The sequence below is a fragment of the Aspergillus eucalypticola genome (genome assembly GCF_003184535.1).
Source record: "Aspergillus eucalypticola CBS 122712 chromosome Unknown BO83scaffold_15, whole genome shotgun sequence".
NCBI classification, from domain to species: Eukaryota; Fungi; Ascomycota; class Eurotiomycetes; order Eurotiales; family Aspergillaceae; genus Aspergillus; species Aspergillus eucalypticola.
Window position 1 is genome coordinate 551015 of NW_020290289.1, and position 18266 is coordinate 569280.

At 48.0% G+C, this 18266-nt stretch overlaps 10 protein-coding genes and 1 non-coding gene across 11 annotated transcripts; 6 read left to right on the forward strand and 5 right to left on the reverse strand.

The window, feature by feature from the left end:
• Positions 1-494: 494 nt before the first annotated feature.
• On the forward strand, positions 495-935 carry BO83DRAFT_427943 (uncharacterized protein; the record flags this gene model as incomplete). Its single annotated transcript, XM_025535383.1, has 3 exons — positions 495-531; positions 583-743; positions 804-935. The coding sequence occupies 3 exons, from the start codon at positions 495-497 to the stop codon at positions 933-935; spliced, it is 330 nt and encodes a 109-aa protein (XP_025387328.1).
• Positions 936-1848: 913 nt separating this feature from the next.
• On the reverse strand, positions 1849-1920 carry BO83DRAFT_t169. The gene has a single exon. It is a non-coding gene; the product is annotated as a tRNA-Met (tRNA).
• Positions 1921-2613: 693 nt separating this feature from the next.
• On the forward strand, positions 2614-3149 carry BO83DRAFT_389639 (uncharacterized protein; the record flags this gene model as incomplete). Its single annotated transcript, XM_025532815.1, has 3 exons — positions 2614-2764; positions 2828-2849; positions 2906-3149. 3 exons carry the CDS (start codon positions 2614-2616, stop codon positions 3147-3149), a joined length of 417 nt encoding a protein of 138 aa, XP_025387329.1.
• A 556-nt stretch (positions 3150-3705) lies between these two features.
• BO83DRAFT_362724 (short-chain dehydrogenases/reductase) lies at positions 3706-4726 on the reverse strand. Its single transcript, XM_025529536.1, has one exon. The coding sequence runs from the start codon at positions 4598-4600 to the stop codon at positions 3812-3814; it is 789 nt and encodes a 262-aa protein (XP_025387330.1). The 5' UTR covers positions 4601-4726; the 3' UTR covers positions 3706-3811.
• Positions 4727-5288: 562 nt separating this feature from the next.
• On the reverse strand, positions 5289-6985 carry BO83DRAFT_379203 (MBL fold metallo-hydrolase). The gene is made up of 3 exons (XM_025531447.1): positions 6578-6985; positions 5913-6522; positions 5289-5833 (listed from the first exon to the last, which is right to left on the reverse strand). The coding sequence occupies exons 1-3, from the start codon at positions 6646-6648 to the stop codon at positions 5402-5404; spliced, it is 1113 nt and encodes a 370-aa protein (XP_025387331.1). The 5' UTR covers positions 6649-6985; the 3' UTR covers positions 5289-5401.
• Positions 6986-7598: 613 nt separating this feature from the next.
• On the forward strand, positions 7599-9322 carry BO83DRAFT_362731 (Zn(II)2Cys6 transcription factor; the record flags this gene model as incomplete). Its single annotated transcript, XM_025529537.1, has 3 exons — positions 7599-7705; positions 7756-7791; positions 7849-9322. 3 exons carry the CDS (start codon positions 7599-7601, stop codon positions 9320-9322), a joined length of 1617 nt encoding a protein of 538 aa, XP_025387332.1.
• A 404-nt stretch (positions 9323-9726) lies between these two features.
• On the forward strand, positions 9727-11359 carry BO83DRAFT_362734 (M20 family metallopeptidase; the record flags this gene model as incomplete). Its single annotated transcript, XM_025529538.1, has 5 exons — positions 9727-9834; positions 9892-10069; positions 10151-10727; positions 10803-10946; positions 11002-11359. 5 exons carry the CDS (start codon positions 9727-9729, stop codon positions 11249-11251), a joined length of 1257 nt encoding a protein of 418 aa, XP_025387333.1. The 3' UTR covers positions 11252-11359.
• Positions 11360-12610: 1251 nt separating this feature from the next.
• On the forward strand, positions 12611-13891 carry BO83DRAFT_389644 (monocarboxylate permease; the record flags this gene model as incomplete). The annotated part of the gene is made up of 1 exon (XM_025532816.1): positions 12611-13891. The coding sequence occupies one exon, from the start codon at positions 12611-12613 to the stop codon at positions 13889-13891; it is 1281 nt and encodes a 426-aa protein (XP_025387334.1).
• A 248-nt stretch (positions 13892-14139) lies between these two features.
• Positions 14140-15398, reverse strand: BO83DRAFT_379205 (PHD finger protein). Its single transcript, XM_025531448.1, has 2 exons — positions 15102-15398; positions 14140-15035 (listed from the first exon to the last, which is right to left on the reverse strand). The coding sequence occupies exons 1-2, from the start codon at positions 15352-15354 to the stop codon at positions 14170-14172; spliced, it is 1119 nt and encodes a 372-aa protein (XP_025387335.1). The 5' UTR covers positions 15355-15398; the 3' UTR covers positions 14140-14169.
• A 372-nt stretch (positions 15399-15770) lies between these two features.
• Positions 15771-16356, reverse strand: BO83DRAFT_51781 (uncharacterized protein). Its single transcript, XM_025537410.1, has one exon. It carries the CDS (start codon positions 16180-16182, stop codon positions 15832-15834), a length of 351 nt encoding a protein of 116 aa, XP_025387336.1. The 5' UTR covers positions 16183-16356; the 3' UTR covers positions 15771-15831.
• BO83DRAFT_408907 (uncharacterized protein) lies at positions 15913-17898 on the forward strand (the record flags this gene model as incomplete). Its single annotated transcript, XM_025534090.1, has 2 exons — positions 15913-16339; positions 16401-17898. Exons 1-2 carry the CDS (start codon positions 16278-16280, stop codon positions 17896-17898), a joined length of 1560 nt encoding a protein of 519 aa, XP_025387337.1. The 5' UTR covers positions 15913-16277.
• Positions 17899-18266: the final 368 nt, after the last annotated feature.

Here is an 18266-nt window from a genome sequence, read left to right on the forward strand (position 1 = left end):
AGGACCTTCCCCGCACAAAACCGGTAGACCTGGAATCCACAAAGCTTAGCATAGGCATTATCTCGGCTTTAAGCCTAATGTATCCCACTGTAGGTCAGTGAATCATATTCCTCCTCGAAAAAGCATAGGCATGGCTAGAAACGCTCAAGTAGCTGACTTCTCCCTGGTCAGAGGCCGTTTGTAACCAGCAATGACTAAGAAGGCAACACGTCGCATCGTATCATGTTTCCAATACAGCAAGTATCAGTCACACAAACGGAGGGACCCGACAAGAAAGATTCAACAGGCCAGAAATTTGGAGCCTAGAACTTTGCTGCATTCACTCTCACCTCTTGGCCGCCGGCCCAAATTAGCAATCCTCGTTTATTTTCCCCCTCATAACAAACCCCTCGTCAACACCATCCATCACAACTCCATCACCTCTTTACACTCTTCCCCTCGTACATCAATCCCACAACAATCCTATCACCAATTATACCACTCTCTACTCCAGAATGACTAGTAGCGAAGAACACCACGAAGAGACCGGCCGTATGTACTACAACCTCTACCAAACGAACGATCATACTAACATAAAGACAGAGTTTGGCACTGTCCCCATCTCCATCGACACTCTGAAAGAATTCTACATGGGTGTCCTCACTAAGATGGAAGAAAGATACCATAAGCTTCCCAAGGCTCTCGCCGTTGAGCTCAAGCTCAAAGATAATTCCGGAGAAGGCCGCTTTTCCCTGGAGTTCCTCGTTAGTTACACACCCGTTTCCCCATGAGAACATTCAAGTCTGACAGTATGGACGTGTTAGTTGAGTGCCACTGAGGAGACCACCGCAGAACAGAGATCCACTACCTTCTCCACCATTCTTCATACCATGTCTGAAGAGTCAAAGTTTGAAGGACTGAACATGGACATTCGCGTCAAGTGTATCACTGTCTGAGATGAGATGTGACAGATGGGTTGATGGGGCGGGCTTCATCTACTGAATCGATCAGCGACAATCATGTTCCTGATGGCTTGTGCGTACTCAGATATCAAAAATCTGCTCGACAATAATTACTGGGCTATGGCAGAGAATGGTTTTGTCTTGTGAGGATTGTGGAAGCTCTAGGATGCAGGTCATAATAGTGTTAGGAATAATCTGCAATGTCATATGCCGTCTCTAACTTGAAGCACAGTCTACTTAATGGAACAAGTCAATTCTTTTCTCAGCCCCCCAAATTTTTATAGAATGAAATATCGGCTATATTTCTGGATGCAGGAATGGATAATCACAACATCTCATCGAATATGTTACGCGACGGCTCGACGCCCATATACCACTCTTAAACCAACCGGATGGATCCCGTTGTTGCAGTCGGGATATCCAACCAGATAAATCACCAGCAACCAACCATATATCCATGCCTAGACAACTCATATAGCACCGATACCGTTAAAACACACAACTAGGTACATCAGAGTAGTAATTCGATGGTAGACTGAAGATTAACTGAAATACCCCGGTTTAATGGCCTGTAAGGGCCCCCCAATCGTGATATTCGAGACACCATTGTTCCTTCAAAATTTCCCAAGGGTCTAAGTCATCTAGTGCAGTAGAGCACCATAGGTTTGGGACCGATGTCACTCGGCTAATGAGTTGTTATGTTGTTCCATTTAGGCTAGAGCCGATGTACATTGTGGGCAGAAACTTGCGACCGACAAAACGGCGCGGTAATATGGACTTCGAACACTGTAGCTAGAGAAGACAAAAAACTTTTTTCTACAAAGTTGAAAATAAAATATGAATAGATCTTGGCGAAATGTAAAGCGCTAGAGGGGAAGAGGGAAAAAAATGAGAAAAAGAAATCAAATAGCATGTCCTGGTTTCGATCCAGGGACCTCCGGGTTATGAGCCCGGCGCTCTTCCCCTGAGCTAACATGCTGGGTGTATGAATAAGAAGCTCTTTTTTGAAAATATAAATCAAAGAGAAGACACATAGAGGCTGGGAAAATAGCCAACATCTACATTAACAGGTGGTGGGTGCTGGATGGGATAGTAAAATTGGTAGTCATTCTCTTGAACCTTATTATATTGAGTATATCTCAGGACATGAACACTGAAAGTCAGCGCATTTAGAATTCTAGAAATCGTGGAATATATGCTGATAAGAGCTGCATAGATAGACCCTTGTGTGGCCTATAAGTCGATCGCCGTAGGGTTGTTATTCGCCTATTTCGATCTATTAACCCAGCTGCCAGGCAACAAGAGATACCCCTTACTCGTGACGGCCAGCTGCTGCCTGAACAGCCCCACTGCTTTGCGTTTGTTGATAATACAACCTAGTATAGTCTGAGCGGTACCTCTCGCTGCCTCAACATTGAACCCTGCAAATTGGTGCAGATACCTCCAACGACACCATTCAGGTGCATATCAACAGCGGCATCGGTCGCGATCAGCTGACTGAGGCTTATTATTTATATCTTTGTCCTTATTCTTTACCGCTATTTCCTTTGGCCGGAGGACTTTTTCTTATCTTTGGAGACATCTGTTTCTTCCATCGGCTCGGACACCACGAGAAAATTGTCTATAGTTTTTCCCTCGCATTACACTTCCCCCTCAAAGCTCGACAGCAGCTATGATACTTCGTTCATATATCAACTGGTCTGAAGGCAATGACTACATCGGTGTAGAAGTTGCGTTCCCGGGCGGTTCTACCTGGAAAATGGAGAGAAAGATCAGGAAAGTCGAAGTCCTGCACACTCAAGATGACTATGAGGAATTGAATTGTACGTCACAGGCATGAGCTATGTTTGAATGCAGCAAAGTTGCTGGAAATGGTCCACCCGCAGCCCTTATCAAGATTCAAATCCAGTATGTTTGCCCTGCTTACTGTGCATAGATGGCTGTAAATTAATTACGATATGCAGAATTCCGTTATACAAAACCGCTACCCAGGGGCCTTCGGAACACGCCAAGCAGGCAGACCCTGATATCCCCCACCTAGCTAGTAACGAGATAGAAGCTCTCACTATCCTGACTCAGGCAAAATGCTCAAGCTCTCCATATTTGATTGACTCAATGAATCGACAGCAGACAGATGGATGGGTGCCTGGGGGCTATATTCATTATATCGTGATGGAGATGCTCCCGGGTGTAACTGTGTGCGACTGACCACTATCATTTTAAGGAGCGCGAGGAACGCGATGCGGGATGAGCTGAGAACAGCCTTCAAGAAATGATGGTTGTGGGTCACCCAAAACGACTTTTTGCAAAGTCTCAACCTAACCCAACTATTACCGCAGGCAATGCATCTCTTATGGGATAACAAATCTCGACCGTGGAGCAAAGAACCTTCGGTGGAATGCGGCAAGGAAAAAGTGGTAAGTCTTATACGTGATGTGACGATCATTAGGGCAGTGTTACCCGACACTTCGGGACAATACTGACTTCGCGGATCTCTCAGTTATATCATCGATTGGGAGAGGCACTGTGCTCCAGAGGAGGACAGGGATTCAGCTTGGTGTGATGCCAACTATTTATCGTGGAATTCGGCATGGAAGGGGCCAAATTGAACACGCAATGACATGTCGACCTGGGAATTTTGAATCAACTAGTACATTAGAGTCGACTCATTCATGACAGGCGAGCGATCTCAGAGTTTCGGTCTTCAGAATGGCATTCAGTTTGATATGCGGTGGTCCAGTCTTTGGAAGCCTGTTTACCTGAACACCCCTCTTGCATTGTAGAGTCAATCAATGATGCTAACTAATACTTACGTAGTACATACCGGACTAAAGACAAAATCTATAAAGTCAAACCAGCCACACATCTACCTACTTACCCCCCGTAAGCTTAACATAAGCGGACCCAAACTCCTGTTCCCACTTATCCACACACTCGCGACTCATACCAGGAGCAATAACCGCATCCCCACGCTCCAACCCCTCCTTGAAGAAATCCATAAACTCCTCCACCGTGAGCGCATTAGGATTCTTATGCTTCTTATTATCATCGGGATCCTCCCGGTCGCGATGCAAATCCGTCCCCACCGACGGCGGCGCAACCTCAACCACCTTAATCTTATCAAACCCTCCGCTCGCCAACTGCGACCGCAGATTCATCGACCAGAAATGCAACCACGCTTTCGTGCCATTATACACAGGATTAATCACTGAAAATGGAACAAATGCCAGAATAGAAGAGACGTTCATGATCATAGCGCTTTCTTTACTCTTGAAGTGCTCCAACAGCCTCAGAGTCAAGTGCATGGGCCCTCGGATGTTGATGTCGATTTCCTGGTCGGCTTTGGCGAGGAACTCTGATGGATCATCTTTCAGGACTTGCAGAGGCCGCTGAACGCCCGCGTTGTTGATCAAACAGTCGAGATCCGGGTGCTTTCTGATCAGGGATTCGATGAATGTCGGTATTTGAGAGGTGACTCCCGTGTCCAGGACGAAGTAATCCGTTGCTCCGATCTCCTTCGCTGTTTCGCGTAGTGTGCACTCGGTTCGACCGGCGATTATGACTTTCTTGCCCTGTTCGAGGAGATAAGAGGCGATGGCTTTGCCGAGGCCGCCTCCGCCGCCGGTGACGAGGGCGCAGGCGAAATTCAGGTTCGACATGGCTAATAGTTTATCTTGATTGATGAAATTCAATGTCAAAGCTATGCATGTATGGATGGTAGGTAGGGCAGGGATTTGAATGTAGTTGAATTTATCGATGAACTTATACTCTACCGATTTAAATTCACCGGCTGTGACGTAAGTAGTATTGCTCCAAATTCCAGATTTGGCAAAGATTTTGTGTCTGTCTCGGACTGAAAAGCGGTTTGCCGAGTTTTCTCGTAAGCATGGTGGACCGTCCTCCGACATTCGGAGTATCTGTCCGAGATCTCGGAAAACTTTGATGCTGAAATTACTCCATTTTGGGGATCATATTTGTCAGCCATTCCAGGGTTTTCCAGTTCTCTTCTCCAATAATCCAACTATAAGTTTTGTTTGTACGTTTCCAAGACAAGAGACATCTTGGCGTCGCGTACCCTCTCAGAGAATTGCTCATACCTGTGAGTCGTCGGTCTTGGTAGAGCAGAAGTAAAATAGAGCAGATTGTGTCAAGCTAATGGATGTATTTACCGTTTACTCTTATTAATATGGGAATCATGACTCTCATGATGTGCATGGTGCATTGAATGCTGTTGGGGGCTAATGTTGATAGGCCTGCATGCACTACTTACGGAGACTTGGAGTTTCACTGAAAGCTGCCGTTGCAGCCTGCAAGAGGGCAAAATTTCGCTGATACGATATATTGAACGAGTGATTTATTGTTGGTTATATTAGTGCTGCGTCGTTGGATACTAACAAAACAGCAGTAAGCATGACCAAGATTTACTTCATAATAATGTAGAAGATCGCCGTGAACCAATATCAACTCTCAGTAGAAGGGACCTCGAAATCTTCCAGAAACAGCCACCTCCCCTTCTTCTTTAATTCAGCTTCCCTCCACTTATCCAATGATCTCCTCGGGAAAAACCAGCCAACACCACCATCCTCCTCGCCCTTGAAGATGGGTAACATGGTGTGGTCATGAGCAATAAGGACAAGAACCTGATCACTAGCGTCGAACTCCGCTATTCCGTTCACAGACCGACAGCACTCATCAAAGTCATGAGTATAGTCTGGAGCAGGTATAAAGAAAGGCGTATCGGTGCTTCCTGGCTTGTACCCTAGCTGGGCGAATATATGACCAGGACAGACTGTCCCGTACTGCGGATGAGACGGCAAGGGGGAGGGTTGAATGATCTCCGGAATAGGACTCTGCTTGGTGGGTCGAAACTCTCCGGGATGGTGAGCACAGTCCTGGTGAAGTTCTCAGTTAGTTTAGCTGTTTCACAACACAGAAGATAGCATAGATAGAACATAAAGAAGGGAAACCTACCGCTCCCATCAAAATGAACGAATCTGGCTGTACTCTCGCGAGGCCGCACATATGTTCTGGAGTGTGGCCTGGTGTATGCAGCAGATAGAAGCTCCCATCGCCAAACCAGTCGATTGCTTTGAATCTCCCAATAGTTACCTTCTCAGGGTGTTGATCAAAGTCCATCTCCCGCAAAGACCGTCCTCTCCAGTCGGATGATCTGACTGGTGCATCTGGCTTTTCCGGGTACCCTGGTGCAAATCTGCTGATGAAGGTCGGCCCCACTACCAAGTCTGTAGTACTAGGGAATAATGAAGGGTCACCAATATGGTCAAAATGGTAATGAGACCAAATGATAGCATTTATTTCATCTAATGGGATGCCGTTTTCGACGAGTATGTCAGAGACGCTGCGGGGAGAGTAGACTTTCCATCCACTTCCTGGGTCCGTGCAAATGTCTCTAAACGGCGGAGCGAGGTTCTGAAAGTCTTTTCGAAGAGATAGATCGAACAATAGTCTCTTCCCGGAGGGGTGAGTGATCAGAAACGAATATGATGGCACCGCCAGTCGGTCATAGCCTGGAATCTCGGGGGTCATGAACTGCTCGGCGGGAAGATCCAGTCGTGCACCACTGTGTACCTTATTAGTGATGTTGAAGGATATTAAAGGGCAATTAGAAACCACACGTGTCAATGAGAGAAACCGAGACGGTCTCCATAGAGGGTGGCAATTCGAGTACCGAATGTGAAGCTGCCATATTGATCCAATCAGTGTGGTGAACAATCCCGTATACCTAATTGCTATCGATGCGTGGAAAAGACAAATCGTGGATTCCTATAATGCGTAGAACTACCGGATGATATCACTATGTGGATAGAACAGCAATGGAAACGATGCAACGGCGGGGTTCGAGAAGTGCGGCGTCATCCTTGCCACTGGAGCTCCACCTGATCCGTGCCGCTATAATAGACTTACTATGATCAAGGTATCCATTCTCGGCGTGGAAATGCAGGAACTTGTCTACAAAAGTAAGAGAATTGTCTTCAGAAATAGTAATTTTGCCAGAAAGTCGTATCAGTCATTTTTTAGGGGCCATATACGGCAGGTACAATTGTAAAAGTTTGGTCCCCAATTTGAAGAAGATGCAGATCGTATACGAAACGCCTATAGCCGAATTAGGCAACATAATTCTTGTGAATAAACAATGGATTTATCGGTTTAAGCTTAGACAGCCGGTCCCCACCACGAGTTGGGGAAATTGCTCGTATTATTGTTCGGCTCTCGGCCGATCCTCAAGCTTCCCCCCCGGCTGTGGCCCCCAATTGGAGGAATCCTTCCGTTTTAGGACAATCCTGGGACTTTGTAAGTAGCGAACCATATCATAAAATGGATAAGGTTCATTATTCTTGAATTTGACCAACCATAGACAAGCCAGATATTATATGCACTACTCTGAGTATTTGCCAGCAAAGTTGGTCAAGAAGTACTCAGTTAGTGAAGCGTAAGCTGACTGAAGTAGGTAGCGCCCACGTGATGCGACGCTTAGCCCCCACGGCGCCTGCATCCTTTCGGCAAACAGCGCCTGCACGTAGGCTGATCCTAGAGTTGTGCCGTTGACATTTTGGCTCCTCATCCCACAGGCTGCCTCGTCTGGACGTGTATAATCTGTGCTCATTTGGACTTCCCAAATTCTTCTCGTCGCCCCCAATGTCATCAGCATCTCCGCAGGAGCTCGCTTCACGGCTCAACCAATCTGGTAAGCAACGAAAGAAGCGATGGGTCACCAGGACTAGAACAGGGTGCATAACCTGCAGGTATAACAGCCTTTGCCATTTACGGGTGGGTGAAATTACTGACTCGACAGAATCCGGCATGTCAAATGCGACGAAACCAAGCCGAGGTGCGTAAGATCGACTCAATTCCCTGAACCATATCCATTGACACGCTCGTAATATAGTTGTCAGAGATGCACATCTACTGGTCGGAAATGCGATGGATACCAGGATCCGCGCGCCAAGCAGATCACCCGCCTCAAGGCCGAGTCAGCCCAGCCACATGACCTGCCGCAGGTACCATCGGCGTGGAGCTTTATTGGCGATAAGCCAATAGACCATGAACATTTTCACTACTTTCAAGTAGTTTCTGCTCCTATCTTGACTGGTTTCTTCAACACGGGATTTTGGTCATACACCTTGCTGCAGGTTTCTTACTCCTATCCGGCCCTCTGGCATGCTATTACCGCGCTGGCTTCCTTGCATAGAGACTTCCTGGAAGATGTGGCGCCACTTGCGATTACAAGGGCTTGTAGTACGGCCAGGGTGCGATTTGGCTTACAGCAACATACCAAATCCATACAGTCCTTACGGGAGTTGATGTCGAAGCCACGTTTGACAATACACGATAAGATGGTCATTTTAGCAACGTGTGTGATATTTATCTGCCTACTAAGCTTGCAGGGTTTTCATTCCCAGGCTATGGCACATGTTGCCAGCGCTATGGTTTTATGTCAGCAGTGGAATAGAGACTTCCAGACCCATTCCCATGCACCCGAGGCTATAGCTTCCGTGATACTTCTTCTAGCCCAACTCGACAGTCAGGTCCGCCAGATCTTTCTAGTTCAAGGATTCCCAGTGCCTTGGACAACCCAATTCAAAGTACCTGCCTTTGAAAGGTGCTTTACGTCCCTCGATGAAGCACACGTCTCCCTGGAGGTCAAGGTCAACAACAACGCATTGAAGCTTTTAACAAGCGGCATTGATATGTCTGCACCTGAAGCGCTTGCGAAGAAGGAAGATTGTCTTCATGAGTTTCGTCAATGGAATTCTAATTTAGAAACATATCTTGCTGGCTCACCCCATGAAAGGGGTACCACAGCCGCGAACGTTCTCTACCTACGCCGTTCTTACGCCAAAGTGATGCTCTTTTTAGACCCATCGAAGGGTGAGCTGGCCCACGACGAGTTTATCGAGGATTACGCGCAGATGCTTGATCTAGCAAGCAGAATTCTCGAATGCTTGAACGATTCCTCAACGGAAAATACCGATACAGGTTCGAAACCAACAAAACGGCACTTCAGTGTAGAGAGTACAGTGACAGAGACCCTGTTCCTTATCGGGGTCCGTTGCCGTGAACCGACAATACGAGAACGGGCGTTGGAACTCATGAGAATTTACCCACGTCGCGAAGGCATGTGCGGAACAATGTTAGCCCTGAGACTTGGGGAGACGCTTACTGGACTCGAAAGGACAGCATGTCAAACTTCCCCGCCGGGGTCGTGCAGTGAGGGACCATGGGTGTGTGCCGATCATCGGGTGACAAAGATGCAATGTAAAGATGTCTCTGACCGAAAAGTTGCTATACTTCTGAAAACAGCTGGAGAGCAGAGACGGGGTTTAGAAGGAAAATGGTTCACGTTCCATAAGACATGGTAGCTACATCGTCCTTTCCCATTGCTTACTTGATAGAAAACGGCATAATCTGAACCGACAACGATTCTGAAATTTAGCGATGATATATGACTGTTTTCGGACAAGCGTCTACTGATATCCAGAAATATTCGAATATTCACTCAATCTGGCCAGCTGTCATGTTGATAGCTGTCTGCTGATGATAGCGGAACCATCGGCATTCGGCCCGCTTTGTTATCTGGCCATCCATCAGATAACTAAGCCACGCGGTTATCAGGCTGTATCGGTCTTATCGCCTTGGCTTTCCGCTGGCTTCCCCGCAATTCCCCGCTCGCGATGATGCAGGTATAAAGTTAACCAACAGCCTTTAGACGACCTATTACACTGCAATATATTCGGAAGGAAAATACGTGCAATTCTTAACAACAATGGCTCAACAGATACACGATTACCCTATGCAATCAACTGAGGTGATCAACGAAATAGGCAAGATCATCGACGATGCCAGCGAGGAGCTACGCACGCTGAATCTCGAGGTCACTACTCCACCTTACGATTCAATCCGAACAAAGTTGACGGTTACCAACGACTAGATTTTCAATAACCCCGAGATTGCTTTCCAAGAAGTCAAAGCAAGTAAACTACTCTCTGACTGGCTCGAAAACCGCGGCTGGACCGTCCAACGGGGAGTCTACGGGATCGAAACTGCCTTTGAGGCACGATACTCTGTCAAAGGAGGCGGTCGAACTGTGTGCTTTAATGCAGAATATGGTACACCCTTAATTGAATATCCTTTATTCTGCTCTACCCTCAACGACAACACAGACTAACCACCTACCCCACCCCCCATAGACGCCCTCCCCAACATCGGCCACGCTTGCGGCCACAACCTAATCGCAACCTCGGCCCTCGCCTCCGCCGTCGCCATTGAACACATGATCAAAACGCACAACCTACCCGGCACCGTCGTCGTAATGGGCACCCCGGCGGAAGAATCCCAAGGCGGGAAATGGCTGATGGCACAAAACGGCGCATGGAAGGGCTTCGACTCCTGCGTTATGACACACGGCATGGCAGACTTCAGTACCCCGGTATGCTGCACCAAGGCGTCATGGAAACTGCGCGCCAAGTTCTATGGAAGGTCTGCGCATGCGGCGGCGGGCCCGTGGACAGGAATAAATGCGTGCGATGCGATTGTGCAGGCGTATAATGGGATTGCGTTGTTGAGACAGCATATTCAGAAAAGTGAGAGTATTCAGGGGTGTATCCTGGAGGCGGGAAAGGTGGCGAATTTGATCCCAGATTATGCGGAGGGGGTGTTTAGTGTTCGGGCTAAGACGGTTAAAGAGGTCGAGGCGTTGAGGGAGAGGGTTGAGGGGGTGTTTCATGGCGCGGCGGGGGCGACGGGATGTAGGGTGGAGATGGAGTGGTGAGTTTTCTTTCTTTTCACATTCGTAATTCTACTTTGGTGTGCTATTAGTGATCGTGATACTAACTGTGGCAGGTTTGCACTCTACGAGGACGTGGTGACAAACGATACTCTCGCAGAGCAATACAGGCAATATATGCTGCAGCATCTAGGCTTACAACCGGAGCAGATGGTTCCTCTAAAGGAAGCCAGAACAGTGCATGACTCGGCAGGAAGCTCGTCAGTCTTTCCTTCCTCCCTTTGGCATGTCCAGCGGAAGCTAACTACTATATAGCGACTTCGGAAGCTGCTCGTACATCTGCCCCGGTATCCAGGCTTTCTTCGACATTGAAGCACCCGATCTTCCACACTCCATTGGTTTCCTCGAGTCTGCCAAAGGTGATGTTGCGCATACAGAGGCGCTTCGGGCTGGAAAGGCCAACGCGCTCATTACTCTGGATGTTTTGACGAATGATAATTTTGCTCAGAAAATGAAAGATGAATTTAGGGCGGCGATGAAGGAAGCGGGTCGATTGTCTGAGTAACTAGGCTATAGCTGAAGGGACCAGGTTCTTGAAAGATAACTAGAATACTGTTGCGCGTCACATACCATGTTGAGGAGTTACCAGCATATTGGAGTGCAGAATAGTGCGAACATTATACAATTCGAAGTATAATATCGGCTTGATTGCAACCGCGGTTGATAACTCTAATGTTTGGTCATCGTTACAGTCCCTTGCTTTTGCGGGTGATTGGTAAGCAAGTAGGTGTCGACTGGGGAGACTAACTCGTAGATTTCAGGCGCTTTCTACAAAACGACTGCCTTTATTTACTTGACTAGGAGGTTGGCTTTTGCATTGATCGAATATTATATTCTGCAAGAATAATTCTAAGCACGTGTCCTATGAAACAGCCTTTCTCCCGTTCAAGCTGGAAAAAAAGGTGCTAACTATGCTGGAATGGATTGCCGAGCGCACCTCAAATTTGTCAGCAGGAACTGTGCTTGTCACATGACTTTCAACGCGCAGGATGATTAGCCATCAAGTTCGATATTACATAGTACGGTACTTCTCCTAGTTCTCGGGTGATACATGCTGCAGCCGGCTTTGTCGAGAGGTGAGGAGAGCAGATTTAATATAATGCTCGATTTGATGGGCCCGATCACGGAAATGTATAGCCTTTTGTATGGGACTATCTCTATAGAACGGCGCGGGCCACAGCGCTGTTATATTACACACTAGCTGTCGGCTGTCGATGAGAGTATCGAAGCCAGAACCGTTCCTAATAGTCGCACAGATATTGAGAATCGGCTCTTCGTGATTCTTGGTTTTATGTAGAACTGCTATATCCTATGTACAAATAGGTCTTCTACCACGACTTACTTGCATTTGAGCCGCAGTATTGCCTAAGCAGTACACATATGCTACTGGCCTGTTTAAGATGGTTCTGGACAGCTTGTCTTCGAAAAAGGGAGCGGTCAGCAGTGCCTTATCACAGGCCATTTTACGAGTCTAAATGATTATAAACATGAAATTCTTTCAACGAAGGGAACCATTAAGAACAAAGATAAAGTGCGTAAGCTCTCACATTCCAGCCTGATCGACACTGTAATTGACGCTCTTACCCGGCCCCCATAACCACAACGGCAAGTGCATCGGCAATCATACGTGACAAATCTTACATATTAGTAGTACCCATGTAGGTTTTCGCGTCGTCTATGGGTCATTGGAAGTCGGCCTACTTTACCCTACAGCCATGACCCCCATGACCCTGGCCTGATCATTTGGGCTGAAGGAAAAGCCTCTCCACTTCTCATAACCCCCTACCTGAGCCCTCCTGTTCTGAGACCCTCTAACCATCTGCTTACACATCTCCGCCCACCAAATTGCTTTCCCAAGTCCACAATGCATACAACTACGACAGAGAAGCTACACAGCTTCCTATCTCGTCGAAAACCCAGCAATGGCTCAGAACACGTACCTCCACCACCACCAGATGGAGGACTCCAAGCCTGGACCCAAGTCGTGTGCATGCACTTCGTATTCTTTAACTCCTGGGGAATTACAACCAGCTTCTCCGTCTTCGAACAGTTATATACCAAAACCTTACCGCAGTCAGCATCGTCCATCGCCTGGATCGGCAGCGTTCAGGTATCGCTCCTGTTCTTCATGAGCGCCCTTACCGGACGCGCAACAGATGCCGGCTACTTCAGAATCATGTACCCACTCGGGGTCCTCCTTCAGCTCGTGGGGCTCTTCACGCTCTCTGTGTGCAAAACCTACTGGCAGATATTTCTCGCTCAGGCGGTATGCATGGGTCTCGGCAATGGACTTACATTCAACCCCGGACTTTCGGTCATGTCCGCCTACTTCATGAAGAATCGAGCCTTCGCAGTGGGCTTGGCAGCTTCTGGTGCAGCAACAGGGGGTCTGATATACCCTGTCCTCATCAACCAATTGCTATATAACCATCAAATAGGATTTGGTTGGACAATACGTGCAGCAGGGCTTCTCATGCTGATTACTCAGATCTTCGGTCTTGTTTTCTTCAAACCCCGTCTTCCCCCTCGGACAACCGGCCCTCTTATCGAGATCGGCGCATTCGCTGAACCACCTTTCATCTTCTTCACGCTAGCCTATTTTTTCAACTTCTGGGGCTTGTATTTCGCCTGGTTCTACCTCGGCACCTTTGCGCGAGACCGTCTCGGCGTCGAGGATACACAGAATCTCATCCTCGTGTTGAATGGAGTTGGTATCGTTGGACGTATCGCGCCGGGTATTATTGGTGATCGATGGACAGGGCGATTGAACCTCTTGATCCCCATCAGTATTTCATGTGCTGTTTTGATATTCTGCTGGATAGCTGTTAGTACTGTTGCAGGGCTGTATGCATTTGCTGTTGTGTATGGGATTGTGGGCGGGGCCGCGCAATCACTCATTCCCGCCACGGCAACGACCATGACGCCGGATCTCAATCGCACTGGTACAAGGCTGGGAATGATCATGAGTATTGTGGGATTTGCGACGCTAACTGGGCCAGCTATTCAAGGGGCGTTGATCGCTACTGATGGAGGTAGGTATATGGCGGCTCAGATTTTCGCGGGTGTCAGCATTCTGCTGGGTGCGTGTGCGGTTGCGGCGGCGCGGGTGGCTAAGGTTGGGTGGGGATTGGATGTGAAGGCGTGAAGATCTATGTGGGTGGGCAGTTGGGTGAGTGTCGGAAGTGAATGCGATGCATTCTTGGCTCTGGTTGGGGGGTTAGTTGAGAATGTGGGATTCTTTCTTTCGTCATGTCGGATCAACGATGCAAGTAGATCTGCAGATCTCGACAGTATCTGAAAGAGTGGCAATATGAATGTGGCTATATGTGGAAGTAGATAAGGAGTGAAGTAAGAAATAAATAACACTATTTGATTTGGTATCATGGATTAGAGCGCTAGTTACTTGATGCAAGAAAAGAAAGTTCAATCTCCAATGAGTTGTGAAAGCTTAGCCTTCCAATCTCGCACGAGAGCCTGAGCTTCCGCTGTCTCATCTCTCGAACTTTGTAGTTGCGCACTCAGGGCTTCGTTCCTCGCCCGTAGCTCCTGAATTTCCTTCTTTGCATTCTCGAGTTGAGTCGCCGTCGCTCGCAGTGTTTCCATCTGATCTGAAGACCGCCGATAGTCCAGTTCTCTGCGTAAGGCGATGATACTAAGATCGCGGATTCTGATAGTTTGATTACATTTGGTATTCTCGCTGCGAAGTTCCTCTACTTCCCTCCTAAGAGATTCGTTCGACTCGAGCTCTCGGTATAAAACTGACAGGGCTGTATCTACTTCCGTTGGCAGGTTCGTATAACGAGACATGCGCTGACGTCGCGGTCGTTGAGATGTCCCATTTCCTTCTGTAGCTTCATCATCATTCCCAAGGAGTTCATACAGTCGTTTGGGAGCAGTAGGGCCACTCGCTGGTACATCATGTCTATCACCCGTTGGAGCTTGTTGTATTGAACAGACGCCCAAGGGCCCGTCCGAGGCGCTACTATGAGGATATGTATTGGATGGGTAATTTGTGTCGGGGTGAGGTGCTGACGTAGTCGGAGCTGTAGCAGGTGTTGGTCCATTCCGTTCTTCCGGCGATGGTGAAGCGGGTGGTGACAATAGAGGAGGAGTGGCATGCCAACCGCGACGGACGCAGATTGGACAAAAAAGTGAATCTTGGGAATCACGCAGCCAACCTGCTGGAATACAATCGGCATGGAACGCGAGCCGGCAGGTTGAACAAGACTCAAGTCTTCCCCCGTGCGCTTGACAAACGCGGCAGTAATCTTCGTGCGCTGATCCATTTCCTGTGGGACATAAGTGAGCACAAGGGGGAACACCAGGAGATAATAGACGAGAAGGAATGCACTCACGTTTCCATTCTTTGTATTTTTGTACCTGGGTTTGAAGGGATTGCTCTTCAACCACTGCAAGGGTGTCGGACCATGACTTCAATCTTGGCAAGAGCGGTTCGTCAGGCTGGTTGATACTTTGCTGTGTTACCCCCTGACGGCCAGTCCTTGTCGGATTGGTCCTTGAGGAGTTTACTAGGGATGAGCGAACGGAATGTCTTTCATCTTCTGCAGCACGTGCAAGACGTCCCGTACGCGGTTTTCTCATGGCCATGACCTTAGATGAGCGATGTGATACCTGTCCTTGGATATACTCTGTTGGGTTGCCTTTGGTAAATGGCAGGTTGGGATCGTCCGGAGGCTTGCTGAGTCAGGTGAACTGGTTTGATGACAAATCTAACTCCTAGGTCGGCCGCCCTCTTTTTCTCAAGACATGCTTAGACGAATCTATCGCGAAACAACCATAAGACTATGATGCCCTTTGAGTTAACGAGTGCCCTATTAAAGCCCATATACACCCAAGTTTATACTGAGTGTACACCTGGATACTAGGATGTGTTGGTGTACTGTATCTTCCAACAGGTGCAGTCTTCCTCGTCTGTGATTACGTAAAATAACGTAATCAGAACTCCGGCATAGCTGTTACTTACTTTCAAAGCTTGTTAGACAACTGCCCAAATGACTATGCTTTAGACAATTGGTAGTCTATTATTGCGCGATGACAAAGGACATGCTCAATGTCATCTTTCATTCACAAGCGACTCGGGCTCCTTCCAGTCAAACGCAGATCTTTGGTCTCCATTTGAGAACCTAACCCACTCACCTGTTGGAATGACGTTGTTGTGGGTCTTCCGGATGCAATGGTCATCTTATCCACGAGATTGGACGATATTTGTGAGTCAGATCTGACTCTAGCAAGAATTACTGGCTCCTGTTGTACTGCCATTTGATCTAGCTTCAAGAGCAATGATAACAGCCTCAGGCAGACTTGTGAGAGCAGGCGGTGTGTCATTCTGCTGGCAGTACGCAGCTTAGCCCAGAACGGCAGGCGGGGTGATGACGATGACCAGGCTGATAATTGACTAGCGAGGCTGTGAGCCATGGGTTGCTTGGATCCCTGCTACCTGATAAGCTTTCATTGTCCTTCGATGTACCTTTGGCTTGGCAAAAGATACTCCTGTGTAAACCTCGTATTCCATGATGGCCAAGCGAAGAAGAGCATCCGGACCAAGATCAAGGACAGGGTGTCTCACTTGCAGGTACAAGCCGGAGCCTTGGGCGCCTAAAAAAGATCGGCCGACTAACCAGCTCATCATCCAGAATTCGACATGTCAAATGCGATGAACAAAAGCCAGAATGCTACCAGTGCAAGCGTACAGGGAGAAAGTGCGATGGATATAGTGAATCACGCCCAGGGAACAAACACCAGCCTGTCGTCTCCAGTAAGCCAATGATGACCGTCGACCATCGTATGGTCCTTCGACCAGGAACGCAAAAGGAGCGGCACTATTTGTACTTCTTCTGCTCACAGACGGCCCGCGCTCTATCCGGGGTATTTGAGTCTGATCTCTGGATGCTCCATCTTCCCCAACTGAGCGAATGCGAGCCGGTCGTCAGGCATGCCACGGCGGCAGTAAGCGCGGCTCATGAGCGGGCGCTGGTGCTACAGCGGAATCCATCATCCACTCCGGAGCATCGAGCCGCTAATGACCGCTTCATTATATTGCATTATAACGAGGCCATTCGACATTTGAGGACATATCTTGTTTCGCAAAACCCTAGAATCGATCTCCTGGTCATCACATGCTTCCTTTTTGTATGCTTGGAGATGTTGAATGGTAATCACAAGCAAGCCCTCGACCACCTTGAAGCTGGCCTGAAGATAGTTCAGAGCGTCATAGGGAAACTGCAGCCTCTGGGTAGTAAAGTAGGCGCGACTTATCTAGAGTTGTGGAATCTAAGCCTTCGACTGAATATCCAGCTTGCAATGAACGGACGGCCAATGGTTGCCTTGGATATCAAGCCCACTTATCCCCAGGTGAAATGCTCAGATGGAAGGCCCGTTTGGTCAGACACTTACTGGGCTCAACACGCGCTCTATAAGCTCATGAACAGGACACTCATGTTCGTCCGTTCTGCAGGATATGAACGCACAGATCGCACACACTTGAAGCCCCAACAGGAAGAGCTCAGGAAGGACTACAGAACGTGGGAAAGCGCCTTTAAAAGCTATGCAAAGGATGCAGAAAACTCCCGGAAGGTCAATCGGCGAGAACTGTTGCTCTTGCGTACATTATATCTCGTCTCATGGATATGGACGGAAACATGTCTGGCCAGACAGGAAACCATCTTCGATAACTATAACTCTGCCTTCGCGGAGCTTGTTCACTGTGCCGGCCAACTTATTGATATTGACGATGTCACTGAGCGCAAGTCCACGAAATGCGGCCCGGATATTTTCACATTCGAAATACGTATCGTCACAGGACTGTACTACACAGCAATCAGGTGCCGTGACCCGATTATCCGTCGCGAGGCTATCCGACAGATGAGTCGGTGTACCAAACAAGAGGGCCTATGGGACCAACGTATCATAGTGAAAATTGCCCAACTGGTGATCGATCTGGAAGAAGCGAATCTGTCATCGCTGGACGTACAAGAAAGGATCCCGGAGGATAGGGATCGTATCTATGAAACAGTTCCTTCGTGTTCGCATCCAGAGGATCTTCGAAGTACTCGCCAGGTTGTTCTGCTCTCGAAGCCTAATGGACCAGATGGTGCATGGCTGACTAGGGTCCGATTTGTGGAGTGGTCCTAGTCATTGGGATAGATTTGTCTCGACCTGACCGTTCAGCGACCACGATATAAGGATTGTTTGCAGTGTAATATTTCCAGATAAGATACACCTTTTTATCATACCTTCAATTGATCTTAATATCAGATGTATCTTACCATGTCTATAAAACGTTCACTTATGGAAGATAAACGTTGTGCCTCGTCGCATCTGATATGCATATAGGCCAGACGCACGCCTCCGTCGGGCATGACGACAACCCAACTTTCATTATTTACCATGTATATGGGTTAACGCTTTGTATTTAGTTTGCAATACTGGTGCAGCAAATATATAATAGCTCTACTTATTTAATACCATTTTCACACATTCCCTGGAACCCAACACCTACC

Coding starts and splice junctions, on each gene's coding strand:
- BO83DRAFT_379203 (XM_025531447.1), bottom strand. CDS start 6,648: ATGGCAGCTTCACATTCGGTACTCGAATTGCCACCCTCTATGGAGACC. Junction 6,523..6,577: donor TCGGTTTCTCTCATTGACAC/GTGTGGTTTCTA, acceptor TAAGGTACACAG/TGGTGCACGACTGGATCTTC. Junction 5,834..5,912: donor CGTTCATTTTGATGGGAGCG/GTAGGTTTCCCT, acceptor GAACTTCACCAG/GACTGTGCTCACCATCCCGG.
- BO83DRAFT_51781 (XM_025537410.1), bottom strand. CDS start 16,182: ATGGCTCACAGCCTCGCTAGTCAATTATCAGCCTGGTCATCGTCATCA.
- BO83DRAFT_362724 (XM_025529536.1), bottom strand. CDS start 4,600: ATGTCGAACCTGAATTTCGCCTGCGCCCTCGTCACCGGCGGCGGAGGC.
- BO83DRAFT_379205 (XM_025531448.1), bottom strand. CDS start 15,354: ATGGCCATGAGAAAACCGCGTACGGGACGTCTTGCACGTGCTGCAGAA. Junction 15,036..15,101: donor AAAATACAAAGAATGGAAAC/GTGAGTGCATTC, acceptor TATGTCCCACAG/GAAATGGATCAGCGCACGAA.